At 37.2% G+C, this 22,583-nt stretch overlaps 1 protein-coding gene across 1 annotated transcript in view; it reads right to left on the reverse strand.

Annotated features, from left to right (window-relative positions):
* The window catches only part of LOC106874911 (leishmanolysin-like peptidase), a 100,207-nt gene that overhangs the window by 57,066 nt on the left and 20,558 nt on the right, over positions 1–22,583 (reverse strand). Inside the window, exons 2-3 of the mRNA XM_052973828.2 lie at positions 17,853–17,987; positions 17,376–17,458 (exon numbers count right to left, since the gene is read on the reverse strand). Coding sequence (XP_052829788.1) covers positions 17,376–17,458; positions 17,853–17,987 — 218 coding nt within the window. The remainder of the gene's footprint in view (positions 1–17,375; positions 17,459–17,852; positions 17,988–22,583) is intronic.

Consider the following 22,583-nt stretch of genomic DNA (forward strand, 5'->3'; position numbering starts at 1 on the left):
CCTGATAGTTTTGAAAGTGAAAGTCAACAAAGAGGGGTTCCAATTAGGTGAAGCAGTTTAAATGCACAACTCCTCAATATCTAATTGGCTAAAAAGTGTCAGCAGAAGCATCTCCCAGGAGCTATGACCTGGATGCAGCCTGGCCTCTTTAAGGCGTAAGAAGTTAAGGGCCAAAACAACACTTGTCTGATGAGGGGATTCATCTCTGAAAACCTTCAGCACTCTTGAGAGGAGAGTGAGCGAATGGCTAATTCTCTTTCATAAGGACAATAATGATGTAAATGAAATGAGGCAATATTGAGTAGTGATCAAAACTGAGTCACAGACTCAGGCCTTCCAAGAGTCAATTAATTGTTCTAGAGTGTCTAATTATGATCATATATTTAAATAATAGCTTCATACAAATGAACAAAATTAATTTCTGAGTAATTAAAACCTGTAGTATGAGGGGCTACAGGTTTACATTAATGTTGTGCTAAGGATATTGAAAGGCACTAATTCAAATATAGTACAGAATCCTTTTAATTCAAGCTCATTTGACTCATTAGTTTGTTAATTAATTAATTGAAAAAAAGATCTGGTAATAAAACAAAGAAAAACAAAATCTTCTGTATCCCACAAAACATCTTAAAATAACATATCCACACAAACTAACAAAGGAACCTCTAAATGACCATTCAAATTGCTAGAAAAAGCAGTCAATTCTCCCTCAAATCATAATCTATCACCTTGTATAATAAGGAAGTGTAATACTGAAGGCGTCTCTGGAGACCAGATGATCCTGCCTTGAATGTCTTTGATTATAGGCCTGCTTACTGTGGTTTGACTTGGGGCTAAACAACAACAACAGCACATTTGGTGGTGGTGGTGGTGGTGGTAGGGTGGGTGGAGATTTCCAAGGGAAAAAATTTTAAATATTTGGGAGAATATGAAATCATATTTGCATCCATTAAGAGGGGGCAATGGCTCTGGCAATAAAACGGATGTCAATGAGTGGGGGGGGGGGGAGGAATTGGGGTCAGAGGAAGAAAGAAAGAGTGAACAGTCATGGATTGCTAACATCATCCGGAGGGAGATATTAATAGACCATGACTTGCTTATTTTCAAGACAGCCAAATACTGTGTCAGCAGCACCAGAAGAGGGGATTGTGACATAATAATAATAATAATAAGTAGTAGTAGTAGTAGTAGTAGTAGTAGTAGTAGTAGAAATGAGAAGAACAAAGTAGAAGAGCAAGAGGAGAATTGGAAAACTGAAGTGAAAGAAGGAGAGAAAGAAAAAGTAAAAGCTGGAGTTATAAAACCAGAAATGAATATGTAAATGAAGAGTAAAAATGTTGGTTTGGTTTTACCAATTTCACTGATTTATATGTAATCAATAACTTCACCTATAAACTGGCCATTCTACAAGGGGGGAAATGTGAGGAAGAAAAATAACAGAATTCAGGATGATGATGATGATGGCAGTCATCATTACTACCACCAACACCACCACCAACTCCAACCATCATCATCATCATCATCATCTCCACCATTATAAATGAAAAAATACCAAGGACAAAAGGACAAAAATGGTGACTATTATGATAATAAAGATATCATCATCATCATCATCATGAATGCACATGTCCTGAGCAATTGCTTTTACACTGTTCAGTGTGTATCGTGATGAAAGAGAACAGTAAATATAACAACAACAACAACAACAAACAAAGAAAAATGTCATTCTATGACAGAAACAATCCAAGACTTCCACAGACATGTCAGTATATGGGTTTGAAAGTGGAGGGAACCTGTTAAGAGATAGAGGGTAGCTATAAAAATCACACCGGAGAGAAAATGGATCAAAGAGATTCAAAAAACTTCAAAAGTACAGTTAAAGAATAGAAATCAATCCAATCCATGGAATCAAAGATATTTCCACTGGTCTAAATAACAGCAGGGCACCTGCTGCTTCTTGACCAAACATGATTAGGAAACTTTTTCCAAACTTTCAAGTTGTAGGTGGCATGGTCGTGTGGTTAAGAAGCTGGTTTCGCAACAAAATGGGTTTGGCGCAGCATTTTAAGCAATGTCTTCCATCATGGCTTTGGGTCAACTAAAGCCTTGTGAAATGATTTAATTGTAGTAATGCCTTTTGGATATATATAATATATTTAAGAATAATGTCTTTTGAAATAATTTGATTGTGATAAGCTATTTTTCAATGCATATTTTATTTTGAAATTATTTGGCTGTAATTATAAACTTTGGAATGAATTCACTGTAAAATGAAAGGAAAAATGCATTTTCTTCTTTTTATTTTTCCATGTTACCTGACTTGCGTGAAATATTTTAAACATCACACACACACACACACACACACTCTTCTATGTGTTTCAGTCATTTGACTGTGGCCATGCTGGAGCACCTCCTTTAGTTGAACAAAACAACCCCAAGACTTATTCTTTGTAAGCCAAGTACTTATTCTATCAATTTCTTTTGCTGGACTGCTAAGTTGTAGGGATGTAAACACACCAACGGTTGTCAAGTGATGATAATGGTGGTGGGGGGACAAACACAGACAAATACACACAAATATACAAGCACACATATATATATGACAGGCTTCTTTAAGTTTTCATCGACCAAATCCACTCACAAGGCTTTGGTCAGCCCGAGGCTATACTTGTCCAAAGTGCCACGTAGTGGGACTGAACTCGGAACTATGTGGTTGGGAAGCAAGCTTCTTACCAAACAGCCATATATATATCATAATATAGACCAGACCATCAGATGTTATACACCGCTGGTCACAGTGCACTTACAATTCTGTCTTGATTGTGCCATTCTTTTCCCAAATTGCTTGACTGAATCAACTTCTCATCATCATGGAGGCCTTCCAAGTGGCCTTTTCCAATCTTTTGGATACCACTTAGCAACTGCCATGGGTCCACCTGTTGTCTGCGAACCTTGTGACCCATCCAGCCCAGCGGAACTTGTGCTTTCAATACTCTGTGATCATACTGTTCACTCTGCACCAAACCAGCATAGGTTGGAAGGATCACCACGGCCGAAGCAAGCTGTTATTTAGAGTTACTACCTTCCAACATTTGTCAGACAACCATGCTACACTTGTATGTACCAATTTGGTAAGGCTCCTACATCCAGATGTCTTTCCTACACCAAACACTGAACAAAGTACAAATGATGTATTGTTTACTGGAGGCACTACCAACACATAGCAACCTGATTTAAATCCTTCACACGGACTTATTATCATGATTATTTTTTCTTCCAGACAAGATTATTTTTCTCTTCAGAATGTCACAGGTAGTACCAGTCTACATTGTTTACTGGTAGCATTGCTAACACATCGTGATCTGATTTAAATCCTTCTTCAAATTTTTCACTGTGTGTAGTTGTTGTGTCTTCTTACATGGTCCATCTGTGTTGTGTGTCTTATGTGCCACTGCATGCAGATTGACTCCTCATCACCACTGATATATCGACACCATTATACAGTAGGAGGTATCCTTGTTGCTACTGATATGTCCTGCATTATGACGATGTAACTTCATCGTCTTCATGACTATCCTGAACAGTGTACCTCGCTGACTGACACTGCTTGCTGTGTCTGTCCATTATTTATCAGTAGTGGAACGGTCCACTTCTCACATGGGGGTGTCCACCACAACAACATTGCAATTTGGTGGTAATTTAAATGAAAATCTCTCCATAAAAAGAAATGAACTTTCAAACTCTGGTCAGATTTGAGATGATTACAGTATAGCTTTACATCCGTCCATCTCAAACTACTTCATGAAATTGTGGAATGAGTACAGTTCATATAAATAAATCTTCTTAAAGACTACCAAGTGCACCTTCAACTTCATTTCTTTATATTTTTACTCTTTTGGACCAAAAAAACAAAAACAATTTTATAGATATATGTACACACACACACACACACACACACACAAACACACATCCTTAAAGAACACTGAACTGAAATGAAACCAAGATTACTGTCCTGCTGTATTCTGTTTTTGAGAACAAAATGTCTAATGAAGCTATTGTTCACACAAGGATTTATAAGAGATAGGTAGATAACTGTTTCATTTGACTATCTATATATATAAAAATGAGAATGTGTGTCTGATTGTCTGTCTGTCTGTCTGTGTGAATCCCTAAAACTCGAGAACTACGCAACCAATTTCATTCAAATTTTACACATGCCTTACTTAGGGTTCCAGTTGTGTTTTAGTCAAAAAAAAATTTTAACTTCTTCCAGAGTTCGAGCCCACAGCAACATAATATCTCCTACACTATTTAAGTATTACGTGTCAAAAGTGAAACAAAAACACTCATGTCAAATACTTTCACTTTAAAAATGAAACTATTCTACTAACTGAAACAATCACATTTCGATACTGTAATGACAGATACTTTCAGAGAGAGAGAGAAAGAGAGAAAGAGAAAGAGAGAGAAAGAGAGAAAGAGAGAAAGAGAGAGAGAGAGAGAGAGAAAGAGAGAAAGAGAGAGAAAGAGAGAGAAAGAGAGAGAGAGAGAGAGAGAGAGAGAGAGAGAGAGAGAGAGAGAGAGAGAGAGAGAGAGAGAGAGAGAGATGTATATGTATACATATAGATGTATATGTACACGTTATTCCACTAACTGAAACAATCACATTTCGATACTTTCAGAGAGAGAGAAAGAGATGTATATGTATACATATACATGTATATGTACACGTATATGCATAGATATATATATATATAGATATAGATCTATATGCATACATGTATATGTATACACATGTGTAGATGTATATATATATATAGATGTACATGTAATATGTACACATATATACATATATATATACATGCATACAGATATCTATACATATATACACCCATCACACACAAACACATGCACACAAATACACACATTAGTCATTTGTTTTCTTATCCAAAACTACGTCAAAAGTACTGAACGGATCTTTATGAAATTTGGAAATTATATTCTATGTATAACGGCCATAACTCCCATGAAAATTCATATATTTTTGATGTTGATGAAATTTTAACCTGAACATAACAGATGAGCATTATTTGTAATTCAACGGTACAACAGTGTAAGACTACCCTTTCAGATATACTTTCATTGTGATTTCTGCAATGTGGTGCATAAATTGTCAAGTAAATGAGACGCATCTTTGCCTCCACTGATTCACTTGCAAAGTGTTGAGTAAAATTATTTCGTTGCAGACCTCCTTTGGGTCTTTTTATTATCACTACGACACACATAGTCCCCAGTTGGTAACATTGATTTCAAGGCCCTCCTAGATGAGAGACTGGCATTCCACTTAATGTCTATGTTCCATGCTGGCATGGATTGGAGAGTTATTAATGTAGAAATATGGTATCGTAGCTACTAACAGTTGAGGGTTGCGTAGTCTAGACGGCGTTTTTAGATTTCATTATTCTCTTTAACCTGGGCAAAGCCAGGTATTTCTGTTAGTCTACAATAAATATTGGTGAACATGCACACACACACACACACACACACACACACACACACACACACACTCACACACTCACACACAAACACAAACACACACACACACACACACACAAACACACACACACACACACACACAAACACACACACACACACACACACAACTCAATGCAATGGTAATTCCTTCTTCATTTTTTAACATTCTAGTGCGGAAAGGTGAGTAAGTGCTCATAGTCTTAGCAGACACATTCCCATCCCGGGTGGAGAAATTGATGTACAGCTTCAATTTCTGTTTGGTAAGGTCTGTGGCGAGAAAGCTTTAGGGAGCAGTAGTTCTGAGCATTGGCCCAGGAACAACATTTGATTAGAGGGTGCAAACCCAGGTTCAAATTTTTTTACAAAGAAGGTTTTATTGTTTCTTTTTTTATTTTTATCTTTTGTTCTTTGAGAAGAAACCTAACTTCAAGCTACATTGACAGATCACTTTTTACTGTTTTCTGAACCCAAGAAAAGTAAGTAGGGGTGGAAATTTTGATTTTGCACCCCCATAGTATTTTAGGAGGTGTGCTAGTGCCCCCTGCACACCTTGTCCCCGGGCCTAAGTTTCTGAGAAAAAGGTTAGAGTGAAGCATTTACTTCAGTGTTTTGTGGGTGAAAGACAAAAGAGAGGACAGGAATAGAAATAGGTAATTCAGTATAATTCATATAAGGACACAAATCATGTCATATAGTCAGCTGGAGACAATGTCTCCTGGGGCTAAATTACAGCAACATTCGTCCTGCCATGTTATGCTGGCAAATAATCTTTACTACAAAGAACTGTTGCTGAATATCTCTCGTGAGATTTAAAAATAGTAATTTTCTAATTCAGTTAAGTTTGGATGTGAGGTGGGGATTCACAGCTTGCTAATTCAGGGAGCAGGAACTACTTTGTATGTATGGACTGGCCTGAGGAGGAAAGAGACACCTCATGACCCTTTGTAGAGATCTCTAAGACTGGTCTGGAGGAAAGTGAGGAAGTAACCACGTCTGATAGGACACTACAGGAAGAAGGCATATATAATGGTCTGAATGTCTGTAAGAGAGTAGATTTAGCCAATGATAATCCATGGACAAATGATGTTGGTATTTAGCTGGGGGAAGAGATTAAGTCAACTGTTGTAGTTGAAGTAGTAACAGTATTAAGTCAACTCTGGTATATTAAAGGTAATTATTTTAGTGATACAAGAAGGATGAAATGTAAAACCTGCCCTGGCAAGTTTTGAACTCATTATAAGGAAGGATGAAACTAAAAACACACAGTAATGAAAAAAGAAACATGGAAAGTAAATAGGTTTACATTAACAAAAAAGATTACGCATTTAAAAGTTAATCAATACAAAAAGTCAGTGTTTTTAGCCTAAACTATCTTCTCGAAGATTTTTGATTGAAAAGAAAATGAGAAATAACAAAAAATAGAGATTTGAAAAAAAAAAAAAATTATGTCAGTTAATAGCATAGAATACAAAATAAAGTGCTGTTTCCATTACGAAAGATTAAAGATTAAATACATTTATAAAATTAATTAATTAATCAAAGAAAAATAAGTTAAAAACAGAGAGATAGCTCAGTTCATGTACTACAGGAAATATAGTATGGCTGCCATTCAATATTGGTATCTGTAGCAAATCTTTCCCTTGTACATGGAACTAGTTATTTTTGGAGAGAACATCATTAGTGACAGACATGAATAATGAGGAAGATTCTCAGCAGATGCTCAGTGTACTAGAAATAGCAGTTAAATGTCCCTCAACTCACTTTGCACTATCTTAAAAGTATAAAGTCCAAAATGCACTGACTGAAAGATTATATTGTCACAGCTGGGATGCTTTCAGTTAATGAACGGCCATTAATTTTGTTATAATGTCTTTTGAAAGCTTTTGTTGTGTGACCAAGCTGAATAATGTTACTGTAGAATAAGGAACATTAGAAAAGAGCTTGATTGAAAAAGTTTGGTTGTCATGGATACTAGCCAAATACCTTCTCATCCTCAAAGATCCACAGGATAGTGGAAAACACCAATTTCTGTAGGGTTAAGCTAATGAGAAACAAATTGCTTCCAGAAAAAAAATTTTGGACTTAAACAGGAAGACTTTCTTCCCACAGAGATTTGAATTTCCCTCTGTCTCTTCTTCCTGCCTTTTCTATTTATCACTTTGACTCTGTGAGGCCGAACACTTGAAAGGAACTCAGACAAAGTGGCTGAGTTCCTTTTAAGCGGTGGGCCTCACGGAGGCAATGACTGAGACCTTCGGCATTATGTTGTGCTTGAAAAGACATCAAGCTGAGCAAAATCACAGTCGTGGCAGACAACTGGTGTCACACAACTGGCACCTTTGTTGGTGGCACATAAAAGCACCCATTACACTCTCCGAGTGGTTGGCGTTAGGAAGGACATCCAGCCGTAGAAAACCATACCAAATCAGACTGGAGTCTAGTGCAGCTTACCAATACTCAATCAATCCATCCGTTCACATTCTCTAATCACTGGTCTAAGTCCATTTTCATTTTGCTTAGTAATCAGTGATGAAAAGAAATTTAGACTTTCCTGGCTTCAATAATTTCTAAAATGCTGGAGTGGACCCTCAATCATGCAAGCAAACATGACAAAAACAGAATCACCTAATTCTTGTCATTTTTTTTTAAAGTCCTGCTTTTGTAGGGGTGGTATAGGAGAAGCATAAAGAATGAAAAAAATAGAAAAGAAACTTTCTTAGACATGTTAACATGGAAAAATCATGTAAAACAGGTGAAGAAAAATGGAAATTTAAGAAGAAAAAAAATCAAAAACAATGAATGTAGAAAAAAAAAATCAAATCAAAATTGAAGAAATATTTAAAAAGTGTGCAAATGTGCACAGAACAATGCTGTGTGCATCATTAAACAAATCAGGAGAACAGTGGAGAAATTGAATGAGCAGAAGAGAGTTTTATGAAATTGTTTAGAAGTTGAAAGAAGAGACTAAGATGAGGAAGAGAGAATAATGGAGAGAGACAGAGGGGGGGAGATGGTAAGAAAGGGAGAAGGTTCAGAAAAAACAGAAATGAAGTATGAGAGAAGGAAAGGTGAATGGAAGAGAGAAAAAGAGAAAATAAGCAGGGTGTGTGTGTGTGGATTCAAGGAATTCAGAGAGAAAGCGAGAGAGAGGAGAGAGGGGAGAGAGAGGAGAGAGGGAGGGAGAGAAAGGAGTATGCAGTGTGTTTCAAGAGGGAGAGAAAAAGGAAAGAGAAAAGTATGGGGATGGGGACAGAAGTGAGAGAGTAAGAAAAGAGGTAAGGGAAAAAGAGTGGGAGAGTAAGAGAGAAGATAGGCAGATGCTAAAAGGGAAGAGAGAGAGGTAGAGAGAGAGAGACGAGAATAGAGGGAGAGAGAGAGATGAGAATAGAGGGAGAGAGAGAGAGATGAGAACAGAGAGAGAGAGACGAGAACAGAGAGAGAGAGAGAGTAAATGAGAGAGAAAGAGAGAGAGAGAGAGAGTTAACGCAATGAGTGAGGGAGGGGGAGGTAGAAAAGTAGAGGTAGGTCGATAGTGAGATCAGTAGAGGAATAAAAGTAGAGAGATAGAGAAAAGGTTAGAGAAAGAAAGAGAGAGAGAAAGAGATTCAGTTAAAGCATTGTAAAGAGAGACGAGAAGAGAGATGGAGAAAGAAGGACAAAAGAGAGAGAGAGAGAGAGAAAGGAATGAGGTATGATTTTCTGACTGACTGCCTGAACCAGTGGAGCAGATAATTAAGTTGTTGAAGATTCCCAATGTATTTGGCAACCAATCACAAAGAGGGCGAAATAGTGAACCTTGCTGTTTATTGATGGTGATGGTGGTGGTGGTGGCACTGGCGGGTTTGTAGTTTTGGTACTGGTTATAGTAGTAGTTCCAATAATGTAGGTTTTGGTCATAGAGTGGAGAAGTGTGGCAAAGTGGTTAGGGTACTCGGCTCACAATCATAAGGTCAGGAGTTCGATTTCCTGGCTTCACATTGAGTCCCTTGAGCAAGACAGTTCATTTCAAGTTGCTTCAATCAACTCAGGTGGCACAAATGAGTTGTACCTGTAATTCAAAGGGGACTAGCCTTGTCACATTCTGTGTCACACTGAATCTCCCTGGGAACTACGTTAAGGGTACACTTGTCTGTGGAGTATGCAGCCACTTGCTCTTTAATTTCACAGGCAGCTGCTCCATCAACCAGATCAACTCAAAACCAACAGAGTGCCAGCATTGGCCATGGGGGTGGTTGTGTAGGTGGCAGTGGTGGTGGGTGGTATTCATGTGGTATCAGCTTGTGGTGTTGGTGCAAGAAGTGGTTGTCTCGTAGAAGAGGTGCCGGAGGCGTTGGTGGCGATAGGGGTAGTAGTCAGAGGAAGCGGTACTGGGGCTTGTAATCATGAGGGTGGTGGTGGAGGAGATGGTATTGTGCAGGTGATAGAGGTGTTGTTGATGGTGATGATGGTATTTATGATGATGATGATGATGATGGTGGTGGTGAATATATTACAGTATTCTGAAGAGGGTCAGTTTGCGTGTGTGTGTGTGTGTATACATACACACACATTTGTATTCATATGTACATACACATAGATATACATACACACACACACACACATTTCTATGCCTATTATTTTATAATCTTTTATTCTTTTATTTATTTCAGTCACTTAACTGCAGCCATGCTGGAGCACCACCTTTAGTTGAACAAATCGGCCCCAGGACTTACTCTTTGTAAGACTAGTATTTATTCTATCAGTCTCTTTTGCTGAACTGCTAAGTTATGGGGATGTAAACACACCAACATTGGTTATCAAGCAATGGTGGGGGGACTAACACAGACACATAAATAGATACACAGACACACACACACACACACACACACACACATAGAGACAATGGTTTTTAAATTATTTTATTCCTTAATACTGTCCCAAGTGGAAATCTTTTGACTGCAAACTGTTCTGATTGACCTGAACTCACCAGTCTCTCAGTTACATTATTGGGGACCCAAAGAATACTTTTGTCATTTAAAGGGTCACATACAGTGAAAAACAAAGGGCTAGTGTTGATCATCAGTTTGGAATACAGACACAAAAGCAACAAATTAATTTCTTCCTTAATACTGTCCCAACTGGAAATCTTTTGACTGCAAAATGTTCTGATTGACCTGAGCTCATTGTCATTAACTTAAGTGAGCAGTATAATGGAAGCTGCCCAAAATATTATCCATAAAATACATTGGCTGTTGCAAAGTTAGACTTCACACACACTCACTGTGAAATGCAAGATGTGGTAGTCACTTTTTCAGTTACGTAGATGTAAGATAAGCAGAATAAATGCAAGCCTTGTGAAAAGTGCACACAATCAAAGGGCACTCGACAATACCTCAGTAATTAGTTTAGCAGCTGATTAACCCTTTCGTTACCAACCCAGCTGAAACCAGCTCTGGTTCTGTAGTACAAATGCTTTGTTTCCACCAAACCTTAGTCACAATTTATGTTCCTAACACCAGCTGAATGATAACTAAGTTATTTTACAAAGTTCTTTGTCATATTTAAAATAATTGAAAGAAACACAGAGCATCTTAACAGAAATACAGTAATGAAAGGGTTAACAGTGTCAGCTGATAAGAAAACTTAGAGGACCCTCCATGTCAGCAGTTCTCAAACAATGACCCACAATGAATATCTAGGTGCAACTTGCACTTTTAACAATGTAACTTAAAACTTTAGAAGAACCATATTAATAATTGAACATCAGGAAACACATTTTATTCATAGTTTTGTAATGCACAACTTGGTAAGCATTAATTTTCCAAATAATTTTTTCTAAATTTTAAACTTAAAAGTGAATATTTTAAAAAATTTTCCATGTGAAATGAGTCAATTATTTTCAATTTCCAGTACAGAATGTGTGAGTAACTTTTTACTAACAAAGTAGTCTAGCAACATTGTGTTTGATCTTCAGAGTGTCAACAAAGTCAAAATGATAGAAAACAACTGCTCCCTATGGTTGCTTGAGCAGCTGAAACAGCAGTGAAGTCTCTTTTAAATCACACCCTACTCTCTTCAAAAAAGAAGATTGCATTGGTTAGTGTAGTTCTAAAATACATAGGGAGGTGACAGCTAGAACAGCTTTCATCATGGGCCAGTCAAATCAGGGAAAACCTGGGGCTAAAGAGCAACAACAGCAACAACATCAACAACTTGTTTTTCTCTCTCCATAAAAGCAGATACTAAAAAAACAAAAGAGAAACCTCACAACTATTTCCTGCTCCAATATAATCAGCTCAATAAACAACTAACCCTCACTCTAACCAACCAACCAAGAAAAATAAACAACCCACCCCCTTAGATTGCTGTATTAATTATCCCCCACCCCCCACCTCCCGAAACACCACCTCCCCCACACCCTGCCACACATCCTGTTTACAAGGTTTCCGACAAGAAAATGTCAAAATGTCAAACTCTCTCTTTAACACTTCCATCTCCAGATTTGTTAGGATTTTACAAACGAACGAAGCCCGTCTCCAGGTTTGACTAAACAGAATCAGTGGAGCTGTTCTGTGTGGAAGGAAGACATTATCAGGAGAGAAGCGAGGCGAGGGGGGGGGTAGGTGGGGGGGGGGGGGAAGATAGATGGATGGATGAATGGCAAAGTAAATAATATAATAGAGAAAAATCTATAAACAGAAACAGGAGAGAGAAGAAGAAAGGAAGGGGTGGTGGTGGTGGCGGTGGTGGCAGTAGCGAGATAACAATGAATAACAAAACAGGGAAACCTTGTAAATAAACTTTGAGATAAAGTCTCATCATAGTCATGGATGTTGTTGTTGCTGTTGTAATAGTTTTTGGTTGTTGTTGTTGTTGTTGTTCTGAGTTGAGTTGGTTATATTTTTATAGTTTTTATGTTGCATAAACAGATAAATAAATAAATAAATCTGCAATGAAACTGATAATATAATTTACACTAGCATTGAGTACAGTAAAACCACCACCACCATCACCATCATCACAACAACAGCAGCAACACTAGTAATAGTAGTAGTATGTGTTACCACTACTCAATGGTTAGAGTGAAAAATTTCTTATCATAGTTAAAACCCATTTTTGGCATTATCTTTGCATAATTATAGATTTATTTCCATGTTGAATATCTTTTCCTAATATCATTATCAACAGATGAAAAGTATCTGAAATACAACACTATTTATCATCATTGTCATCTCTCTCACACCAACACACAGACCCACCCACCCACCCACCCACCCACCCACCCCCACACACACACAGCCCCCCCCCCGTCTCTCTCTATATATATTTTAATGGGGAAGGCCGGTTTAAGGGATTATCCTGGGTATCCTGGCCATAAGGTGTTTGTCCTTACGGATTATCGTCAGATCCCCATTTTACCCATTAGGTCTGGTTGATCTGAGGTTGATCTGAGGTCACTCAACAACAACAAATAGCCATCAAAATACTATCTGATATTGCTTTTAAATGTTGGCACAAGGCCAGCAATCTCAGGGAAAGTTGATTATGTTGACCCTAGTGCAGAGCTAGTACTTATTGACCTTGAAAGGATGAAAGGCAAAATGAACCTTGGTGGAATTTGAACTCAGAACATAAAGACAGATGAAATGCTGCTAAGCATTTTGCCCAGCTTGCTAACAACTTTGTCAGCTTCTGCCTCAGAATACAATCCAATATTAAGATATTATTCCATGCAAAATATACCAATAATTCTTAATTGTCTGCACAAAATGAACAAGTAATTTTTGTACTTTCCAATATTTTGTCTTATCTCTAAGTGCATCAGGAAGCTAAACTGATTGGAAACCACTACTTTCTGTGGTTGCTTGACCAGTTAGAAACAACAGTGAAATCTTCTTCAAATCAGTGTAACCCAATTCATCTCTGGGAACCCACTGCAGAGATCATATTTGTGAGGTGCCTGAAGCCCACCTGAATGAAAGTTTAGAAGTTTTACCACCGCTAGAATTGAACTCAGTAACAGAAACTAACAAAGTGTTTAACTCATTCATGCCACAGCCCCTTCACTGTTACCAACAGCAACAAACTATAAACATTCTATGATATTTACTTATAACCAGATACATGAGGTTGCTGACAATAAAACATCTTCACCATCCATTCTTTGAAATGGAACAGGAGTTGTCAATTATTTACCAAAACTATTTCCTATTCTTAATGATCCAGGAACTTCTGATTGTATGTGCATGAATGCAGACAGGTGTATGGGGATTTACCTAATTTCATCCCTATAAACATATATATAGATATCGTTTATCTTTTACTTGTTTCAGTCATTAGACTGCGGCCATGCTGGGGCACCACCTTGAAGAATTTTTAGTCGAATGAATTGACCCTAGTATTTATTCTATCAGTCTCTCTTGTTGAACAGCTAAGTTACAGGGATGTAAACACACCAACACTGGTTATCAAGTGGTGGTGGAAGACAAACACAAAGACACACACATACACATATATATATGGCAGGTTTCTTCCAGTTTCTATCTGCCAAATCCACTCACAAGGCTTTGTTTTGCCCAAGGCTATAGTAGAAGACACTTGTCCAAGGTGCTATGCAGTGGGATTAAACCCAGAATTGTGTGGTTGGGAAGCAAGCTTCTTGCCACACAGCCATGCCTGCACCTGTATATATCATCATCATCATCATCATCATCATCATCAACAAAGTTGTCGTTTTACATCCACTGTTTTCCTAGATAGGGTCAGGGAACCCTTCCCAACACCAACCACTTTACAGAGTGTACTGGATGCATTTTAATGGGGTTCCAGCACCAGAGGGTGGCGGGTAGCAGCATCGTGGCAAAAAGAAGCACCCTAGAAACAATACATGTGCGCATGCATGGGTGTCAGCAAGAATTACTACATGAAAATCAGTTAAACTATTACATGTATTCATTTGGTTGAGGCGCCAAGAGCTTTCTAGAAATAATAAACAAATTCTAAGGTTACATTCTATGCCTCAAGTGCTGCAGATCAGAAATGCATCAGATGGAGATGAGAGATAAGATGAAAATAAAGAAACGAAGATAATAATCCCAGATAAGTTACTTTGTAAATAAATACTTAAAACACAGATAAGAGAACAAGAAAAATAAGCAAAGTAAATTATAAATAAGATTAAATGTTTTAGGGGAAAAAAAAACACAGTTAGTCTTACTTTCTCTCACTCTTTCACTCCCTCTCTCTATCTCTCTCTTTTATCATATAGAGAAATTATGATTTTACAAAATTAGTCATTCTCTAGGCATGAATCTAGAAAAGATGATGCAGTAGCAGTGAACAAGATTAATGCTCACCATCATCATTACCATAAGAGTCATCACAATCACAATCATCATCCAAGGTAGCACAGATAATTGTGATTCAAGTGAAGCTGGTGATTGTTATCAGGGATACAATGTTGATAGAGACTATAGTGATGGTGATGATGGTGATCAATCAGCACTATTGCAATGATTGATCATGCAACAACACAGACAACAAATGATGGCCCTACGTGGTCATGTGGCGAGCCAGAAATAGCAGTGAAATTTTCTTCAAATCACACCACATCCAACCATTTTAGTCAGAGTAGGACACAAGATATATGGAATGGTCATAGTTGGAATGCTGTTGGTCAACAGACAAAGCAATGAGAAGAGATCTAGGGTCAAACAACAGAGCAATAAAACAGGGATTTACGATGATGACATGTGATAACATCAAAGAAGATGATGATGATGATGATGATGGTGGTGGTGGTGGTGGTGGTGGTTTAATGATATTATGAGTACAATAGACTGTTGATGATAGTGATGATGATTAACTGACAGAACGATGTCAAGAAGTGCAATGTCTGCAATGATGCCATTGTGATGGCAATCTTCAGTGGTGAAACAAACAAGCTAGTTTCTTTTTTTTTTTCAATACTTTATCATCAATAACAAAGCTAATCAATATAGCTCACAAACCTATCAGCCAACAAACAGATTCGCGAGTGTGTTGGAGGCAGATTTACTTCTGCCTTTATAGTGCGTAAAGAAAACGGTGTTGTAGGAATGTACGCAGCACGTGTACTACAGCATGGCTATACGTAGCTTAAATACTGAGATTGAAAGGAAGGGACGAATTATGCTTACCTAATCTACAAAAACAAAAATTAAATAATTTGCATTTTATGCATAGTAATCAGAGAAACCTTCATAATTTTATTGAATTAGGTGCATATTTTACCATAAAAAGAAAATGTTATTATCGATCTATTTTATTCAGGGTAGGCGCTGCCTACCTGGCCTACCCAGGCAGCACGTCCCTGGACTGAACCCTGAAACGTGACTGGAAAGCAAACTTCTTACCACACAGCCGTGTCCGTGCCTATTATTAGAAACATAATTTAATAAAATTAAAAAAAAGAAAGCAGTAACTAATTATAAAACAGCAGCTGTCTTAGTAATCACGTTCAGTTTTAATGGAAAAAAATTTAAATAAATAAGAGAACTTACAAACACAGACAAGAAAAGAATATATTTAACAAGATAGAATATATTTAACATACAATGATGGATGGACTCATACAGGAGTAGACAGAAGGTCCCTTCTAGAAAATAGGGGCAGATTTTTATCTAATATTTAAAGAACATAAAATGAAGAAATAAAACAGTTTTCTATAAATAAGAAAGCAATTAGCTAGACCAGTGAGATAAGAATTTTAGACACAACTCGAAAAAGAAGAGAAGAAAATGCAACAGGAAATAGAAACTTGAGAATATAATCGTAGAAATGGAGCCAAATATAGATCTTTTATATGGATTGTGTGTTGCAAGGGCAGACAGGGCTGAAGTTAATGTGAAATAAAAACATAATTGGTTTACTAATTGACCTTAATGTAAATTCAACGAAGAACCAGAAGAAATGCTACTAAACATTTTATCCAATGTACTAATGGTTCTGCTAACTTGTTAATAATAATGACAACAACAGTGTCAACAATGATGATGATGATGATGATGGTGACAACAATGACAATGTCGATGAGAATAACAAATCATAATTACTTTTGAATTCCCCCAATAATCATCATCGTCAACGTTATCACTTTACACCTGTTCTTCCATGTTCACACAGGAGGGAAGGGAGTTTTCCAGTGAAGTGTTTCACAACTTGCTGTGACCCCCAAATCCCCTTTGTAAGACTTATTTTACCCTATGATTATTATCACTACTTCTTCCATGGCCTTCCTCAGTCAACCTCTACCACATGTTCCATTCATCATCCCTCATATTCTGTGCCATCTATTTGCAGCCATTCTTCACTTCACCACATGTTCACCTTAATTAATAACTTCTTTTAATGACCCTTTCTTCTTCCTATCAGTGAGGTCAAATGTGTTGTTGTCATTTCATACCCCACCCCACCCCACTCCCACCCCAATCCAATGATGCCAACTCACTTTTCTGCAATCCAGAGCATATCACATCTTTGATCCTTTCATCACAGAATATTGACGAACCTCTTACAGTCAACTTCTCTCATAGGTAAAGGTACACCACACCACATTTAGCTTCTCGTCTAGTTACTTGATATTATCCCCCTTTTACCCTTCCCACTTTCATCCAATCCTCCAGATTCACAATTCTTATCTACTAATAAAGCAAGAGAGAAACTCTAGTAATTGTATAACGTACCTGCAATATACTAATAACAGGATAAGTCAAAGTCCACCAACACTCTACGAAGAAACTAAAAACATCTTTCTACAGTCAACCGTTCACCTAAGTCTGACATACACAACATAATTAAATATAAGAAAGGTGTTATTATACCTGCGCAATCGAATTGGTACACGTGTGGCCCGAACCCTGAGTGTGTCTTGCCAGTAACGGACAGCTTTGGGTAAAATGTCTTTCTGGAAAGAGAAATGAAATAATACCATAAACACAAAGTGAAAACCTTAATCCGCACACAATGTGTTGGATGTCTTTCAGTTTTTATCTCCCAAATCAATAAAATTCACAAGGCTTTGGTCAGCCTAGTGCTATATTAGAAGACACTTGCCCAAGGTGTTATGCAGTGAAGCCAAAATTATGTAGTTAATAACCACACAGGTGTATCTTGAACACCTCGAATTTCATCAAAGCAATAAATAGTATTTCCGTTACATAAAAATAATATGGCTTTAAATATAGCATGAGTATATAAAATGAAATAAAGCTAAAATTGATATATTAATTTATAAGTATCAGACAGGGTGGTCATAGTTCAGAGTCAGAACTGCAACAACAATAACAACATAAGCCTACCTGAAGTAAATCCCGGTATTTCCTTGATGGCAAAAGCGATACACTTTTATCGTAATGTAAGTAAATACGGAGTGGTTGGTCAACACTTCTCTTACGTATGATATGGGCTGGCTCGAGATGGACATCGTGGATGACCTGTACAATAGAATCAATAACCAATCAATAAATTGTAATTAAATACAGCAATAAAAATTAATGTAGCTTGTTAAAATAATTACAAAAAGAAACCATATATCATTTTAGAAATAAAAAGATTATAATTTTTTGTGCTATTAACCTCACCTTTGCAGATAAAATATTTTTCATCTAAATAAGCTGATGTTTGATTGGTTTTGTCTTTTTTTAAATGAAATTAATGGGAAGATGCAGGCATTGTTGTGTAGTTAAGGAGTTTGCTGAACAACCATGGAGTTCTGGGTTCAATCTCATTGTGTGACACCTTTGGTAAGTTTTAATTATTTGCTTGGTGTAAGGTAGAGTCGTTAGCATGCCAGGCAAAAGGCTTAGTGGCATTTCGTCCGTCTTTATGTTCCAAGTTCAAATTTAGCCAAAGTTAACTTTACTTTGCATTCTTTCAGAATCGATAAAATAGGTACCAGCTGAGTACTGGGGTCAATGTAATCAACTAGATCCCCTCCTCCAAAATTTCAGGCCTTGTGCCTGTGGCAGAAAGGATTATATGTATTAGTAGCCTTATAATTAAAAATGTTATTATCATTAGCTTAAATAAAGATTCCTAGGATGAATCCGCTCTGACTCTGTACACATCTAAGCATGAAGCATCTGATAATGATGACAATGACTGGCAGAGATGAAACCAACGGAAAGATTGTGTTGATGTGAATATTTCAAAAGCTTCCAAGTCTAAAGATGAGCTCATAACAATTCACATCAAACATTTAGTCTTCTTAGAAATTATATTTTTTTTTGTTTTTTGGGTCATCATTGATGTTGTACTTTTGTGCGATTGTAATCCTCAAATAAAATTGGTGGTGGCCATGTGGCTGTATTGTTTATCCATCAATAGGGATGTTAAATATGAAGAGGGCTTGTAGGGTAGGGTAAGAATTGCAGTGGGTGGGATGACCATTTGCTTTTACTGCATCATTTGGTTGTTGGAATATTGTCTCTTACCTTAAATACATGGGCTCATGGCCCTCTAGGTTTCTCATGTTCCCTATTGGAGGCTAAACATTGTCTACACAGACTGAAGATGTAATTTCAGCATCAATTTGAAATGTTTGGTCACCACTACATACCACAGACTACAATAATATTTCCTTTCTACAGCTTTGACTCGAGCCTGAGTTACAGAAACAAATGAGAGAAATAAAACTGAGTATTGAATAAACAATGAAGATGACCAGAATTTGTAAGGCAAGAGAAATGAGACACAGCTTCTCGGTGCCTTTGTAAAATGGACAAGTCACATTAATGAAGCAAAATGGTATCCAAGGGATTAATCAGAAACTGAAATCTTTCTCAACATCTACCAAAAATTTCTGATCTATCTTTTCATTCATCCATTTATCTCCTCATATATTTTTCTATCTTCTCCTATCTTTGCAGCTCATTCAGCCATTTACTTCTCTCACTATGTTACTTTCTAGACAAGTTTGTATGTCTATTTATCTATCTACTTAACTATCCCTCTCATGAGAATTCATGCTAAGATGCATCTTGTAGAAAATTACTAGGCTGCTAGAAATTACCCATCTAGAGTTGAAAGGAGAAGAAATAAGCTATAATTTTCCACCCAGCTTTGCAAATTTTTCTCTTGCTCGAAATAAATACAATAATTTACACAGAGTATTACTCGGTTTTATTCAGTTTATTTATATACTTTTTTCTCCTCAGCCCAACCCCCACCTCTACTAGCAATGGGAGTGAGAGATTTCAACAACATACTTGATTCCATATACTTTATTATGTTATGTGAAAGACATGTTCTCAGTTTATATTCTCTTTACAAGAGTAGTCTAAATCAACCTAAATATTATCATAGCTGTCATCACCACCACCACCACCATCATCTTCATCATTGTCATTATAATAGGAAGAGCCATGCTGTAGTAATGGTCAGAAAAACCAGGTTTTTAACTCAGTTTGGATTCCAAGTAAAGAACTGCTACGTAATTTACTTTCCATAAGACCTCGATGCAAAGAGTGTCGGCCACATTTCTACCTTTTACCATTTCCCCATAAATCTTTACTAATTTAATCATCCATTACTATTATCATCGTTATTGTGGTGGTTGTTGTTGCTACTGTTTTGGCACTTGTTCAATAATTTCACAGTTGTGGCTGTGTGGTAAGAAGCTTGCTTCCCAACCACATGGTTCCGGGTTCAGTCTTCCAATGTAGCTAACTTGAAGAACTGCCTTATATTATAGCTCTGGGCTGACCAAAGCCTTGAGAGTGGATTTAGACGGAAACTGACAGAAGCCAATCGTATATATGTGTGTGTGTGTGTGCTTGCCCCCTACCACTGTTTGACAATTGGTGTAGGTGTGTTTAAATCCCTGTAACTTTGCAGTTCAGCAAAAGAGACCAGTAGAATATGTACTAGGCTTGAAAAGAAAATAAATGTCGGGGTTGATTCGTTCAACTAAGATTCTCCAAGGTGGTACCCCAGCACGGCCACAGTCTAATGATTGAAACAAAGAAAAGAAGTTAGATAACTAATAGCTGCACCTCTTTGCGTTACTCAGCAGACAAATTGCAGAATTCATTTCTGGAGGAAGAGGTGGACGGGCGGAGTGGGGTGGGGGGTGGGGTGTCTTTGTATCACAATTCATTGATGTTTTAGGTTTGGTTCCCCTGCACAGCACCTTGGCCAAGTGTCTGCTGCTATAGCCCTTGTAAGTAAATGGATATTGTGAGGAAGCCCATTGTGTGTACGGATGTGTCTTTGTGTTGTGTTTGTTGCCCACCACCACTTGACAACCAGTGTTGGTTTGTTTACATCCTTGTGACCTAGCAGTTCAGACAGAATAACCACCACACTTAAAGAATAAGTACTGGGGGTCAATCTGTTTGAAAGTGGTGCTCCAGCATGGCTGCAATGCAATGAATGAAGCAAGTAAAAGATAAAAGACCAGTACCAACACAAATTCACATGGAACAGATTAAATACTGTATTATAAGTGTGAAATAACTATTTTATTGGTTTTGCAGATAAACAATACTGCATGTATACACACATATACAAACATTTACATATATATATATTTATAATGGAAATTGTAGTTGTGACCCCCGTGCTGGTGGCACGTAAAAAGCACCATCTGAACATGGCCGATGCCAGTGCCACCTTAACTGGCTTCCATGCCAGTGGCACATAAAAAGCACCATCCAATTGTGGTCGATGCCAACTCCTCTGGTCCTTGTGCCAGTGGCACGTAAAAAGCACCCACTACCCTCTCGGAGTGGTTGGTGTTAGGAAGGGCATCCAGCCGTAGAAACACTGCCAGATCAGACTGAGGTCTGGTGCAGACTCCTGGCTTCCCAGACCCCTGTGAAACCATCCAACCCATGGAAAGTGGACGTTAAACGATGATGATGATGATACTTATATATACGTACATACATATGCGAAGACACCCTTCAGTCATGAATGACCATGGGATTGCACCTAGAAAGTTACCTTCCAAGGCACAAGTCTGGGCAAGGTTAGTTATGGAAGATCAGCAGTTGCTCATGCATACCAACCTCCCTTCTTCACGCCACTGATGTTATCCAAGGGAAAGGCAAAGGCCGACACAGCTTGGCACCAGTGACGTCACGACTCATTTCTACAGCTGAGTGAACTGGAGCAACGTGAAATAAAGTGTCTTGCTCAAGAACACAGCACGCAGCCTGGTCCGGGATTCGAACTCACAACCTTACAGTTGTAAGTTTGATGCTCTAACCACTCAGCCATGCGCCTTCACTACATACATATACAAACACATAAATACACAAATATAAACATATACAAACATACACATACATACACACATACACCTATGCATCTGCCAATGAGATTGCATTTCATTAAAGACCAAAAGGTTCTATGGACTAGACAGATTTACCTGACATGTTAATCCAGTTGATTAGAAGAGAGTATAATAGGATTATAAAAATGCTATTGGCCAATTACCAGTCTTCTAATTCCTGATGTCTATGTTTGTCTTTGTTATGCTTCATAAAATCACTTCTAATTCTTTTCCATTTATACTCTATTGCTCTCCTTTTAAACACATAACTTATGAACTCAATGGTTCATTTTTCTCATTTTTATGTTTTCATACGAAACCTAAAATCTTTTAGTCGAAAAATGAGAAATTGTATAAAACTGTGCTTTTAAGAAAAAAGTGATTTTTTAGAAAAAAACATTCATCATACAATTTCTTTTTTATTTTATTTTTTTTCTCATATACAATTTTTCTAGGCAGAAAAATCTTCTTTTTTATTTATTTATGCATTAATTTATCTTTGGTGAATCTCTTTCTGAGTATATATTGTGCATTCATATCTTTAAAAGATATATTCTGTACATATATAAAACAAAATAATATATTTTTTTATAAAACATTATAAAACAGAGATGGCACATTTCTATTCAGTTATCTTTATTATTTTGATTTGTTTTGTTTTTTATTCATCATATTCTCATTGATTATTTTATTTTTTATTGTCTGTTGTTGTCCCCTAGTTCGAAATTTCTTATCGATGAAACTGTCAAGTTCA

The sequence above is a fragment of the Octopus bimaculoides genome, chromosome 16 (assembly GCF_046866305.1).
Source record: "Octopus bimaculoides isolate indiv1 chromosome 16, ASM4686630v1, whole genome shotgun sequence".
In the NCBI taxonomy this organism is placed as follows: Eukaryota; Metazoa; Mollusca; class Cephalopoda; order Octopoda; family Octopodidae; genus Octopus; species Octopus bimaculoides.